Source organism: Chrysochloris asiatica, unplaced genomic scaffold (assembly GCF_000296735.1).
Source record: "Chrysochloris asiatica unplaced genomic scaffold, ChrAsi1.0 scaffold00046, whole genome shotgun sequence".
NCBI classification, from domain to species: domain Eukaryota; kingdom Metazoa; phylum Chordata; class Mammalia; order Afrosoricida; family Chrysochloridae; genus Chrysochloris; species Chrysochloris asiatica.
In genome coordinates, this window is record NW_006408564.1 from 9,217,776 (window position 1) to 9,219,999 (window position 2,224).

The 2,224-nt window shown below is 37.2% G+C and overlaps 1 protein-coding gene across 1 annotated transcript in view; it reads right to left on the reverse strand.

Moving 5' to 3' along the window:
* Nucleotides 1–2,224, reverse strand: part of LOC102834024 (chromosome unknown open reading frame, human C3orf67) — a 443,079-nt gene that overhangs the window by 429,912 nt on the left and 10,943 nt on the right. The window contains exon 3 of the mRNA XM_006862094.1: nt 991–1,084. Within this exon, the coding sequence (XP_006862156.1) occupies nt 991–1,084 (94 nt within the window). The remainder of the gene's footprint in view (nt 1–990; nt 1,085–2,224) is intronic.

The window sequence follows — 2,224 nt, forward strand, 5'->3', positions numbered from 1 at the left end:
AGGGAGCATCACACAAGCTACCACAGTATGACAAACTGAAAGACAAGTGGTGGGAAAGGGGGCAGGGAAGCTCGAGTAATGGAAATAAAACAAGAATGAAAATAAAGAGAATACAGACACACTGTGGGAAATGTAGCCAATGTCACTGAACAATACAAAGCAATGTCATTATGTTGTTAGATGCCATCCAGCTGGTTCCAACGCACAGCAACCACAACATAAGAAAATAGTCTCTGGTCCTCTGCCATCCTCACAATTATTATGTTTGAGTCCACTGTTGCTTCTACTGTGCTACTCTATCTAGTTGAGGGATTTCCTCTTTTTTGCTCACCCTCTACTTTACCAATCATTCTGTCCTTCTACAGGCACTGGTCCCTCCTGATAATGTCCAAAATATGAGAGACACCGTCTCACCATCTGGGCCTCCAAGGATTATTCTGGCTATACCTCCTCCAACACAGACCTGCCTGTTCTGGCACTGCATGGCACTTTCAATATTCTTTTCAAAATCCATTAACTCAAATACATCAATTCTTCTACAGTCTTCCTCAATTACTGTCCAACTTTCACATGCATATGAAGCACTGAAAAAACCATGGCTAGGGTCAGGCGCACCTTAGTCCTCAAACTCATATGTCATTTGATATCTTGACTGATGCTTCCATGAGTGTTTATTGTAGATCCAAGCAAAATGAAGTCTTTGACAACTTCAATCTTTTCTCCAGTTGTGAGGATTTATGTACAGAAATTGGTAAATGTGATCTAATTTACTGAATAAGCTTTCACCAATAACAAAATAAAATGTAACTGTTTTTTAAAAGTCTAGTATAGCACCTGAGATATTTTAAACAAAAACAAACAAAAACAAAAATCATATCACTTTATATTAACAAATAGCAGTTAAAATTATATCTAAATACACCTGTTTATGATATGTAACAGTACTTCAGGTATCACATATAAAGTTTCACTATTAAAAATCTTACTCACGGATTTGTTTATTCTCCTTTGGTAACTGAATTTTGTTTGTTTGGCTGCTGCCTTCCAGGACAAACACAAAACTTTTAACTTCTTTATCAAACTCCTATGGAACAAAAATAAAACCAGTGATCACTGAAGTACATTTTATTTTACTTATAAAGTCAGAACTGGAAACCTATGGAAGAAGTCCCATGTTGGAATTTCTTCAAATTCAGCTCAAGTTCTGAGGGTATTCTTAACACTTGGTGGAATCTGGAACATGGAATGTGGAATCTGGACATGTGGGCAGGTCCCCTTTGATAAAGATATCCTTCTTCCAAATTGTAAGTTCTTCAACTAACGTGGAGTTTCCAGAGTTTAAAGGCCTCTCATCTTTTAATCTACATCTCCTTGTTTAATAGCACAGGGCTGTACATCATTCCATTACAGCACATGAAATTATCTAATCTAGGAGGTTAGACAAATTATCTAACAAATTATATAGGAGGATAGAATTACCTAACCTGGGAGGGCTGCTGTAAGCACTCTGGAAATTCTTTGGTTTCAAATCATAGTTCATACAAAATTAATTACTGACTTATTTTATCAGTGCTCTTATTCTGAGTCCTGATGTGGTGCTGTGTGTTAATGCACTGGACTGCAATTCAGTTAAAACCACAACGTCGGCAGTTCAAGCTTACCAGCTGCTCCTCAGAAGCTCTATAAAGGGTGGCTATGGGTCAGAACCAACTTGATGGCACTTAACAACATCCTCTGAAATTCTTTTATCAATTTTACTTAAAATCAACATGAATTAAAGTGCTATATACCTAGGGTTTCCAACAAAGCTATGGTAGAAGCATAAAAACAACAAAAATCTTCAGAAGGAAAAACCTCCTAGACTTATAGTACCTTCGAAGTGTAATAATAAGTGGGTTTTATTTATCTTAGAGCAAATTTCCAATCTTTCAGTATAAAGGTAACCTTTTTAATTTTTTAAACAGGGATTTTAATTTTTTTAAAATTGTGAATTATGAGATAGTTTTCATGGGAGAACATTAATTTTAGTCATCCTATCGTATATCATTACATTGCCATGGTTACAATCCCCAATATGCATCATCAACCAATCAAAGGGTTTACCCTGCAAGCCTGCCCCCCCTCACCCCCACCCAGTTATCATCATGCAGTCCCTCTCCCTCTCTAGGTCTAAAGTCCCCAGCCACTACACATCTCCACACCATCATCTCTGCCTCCATCTCTG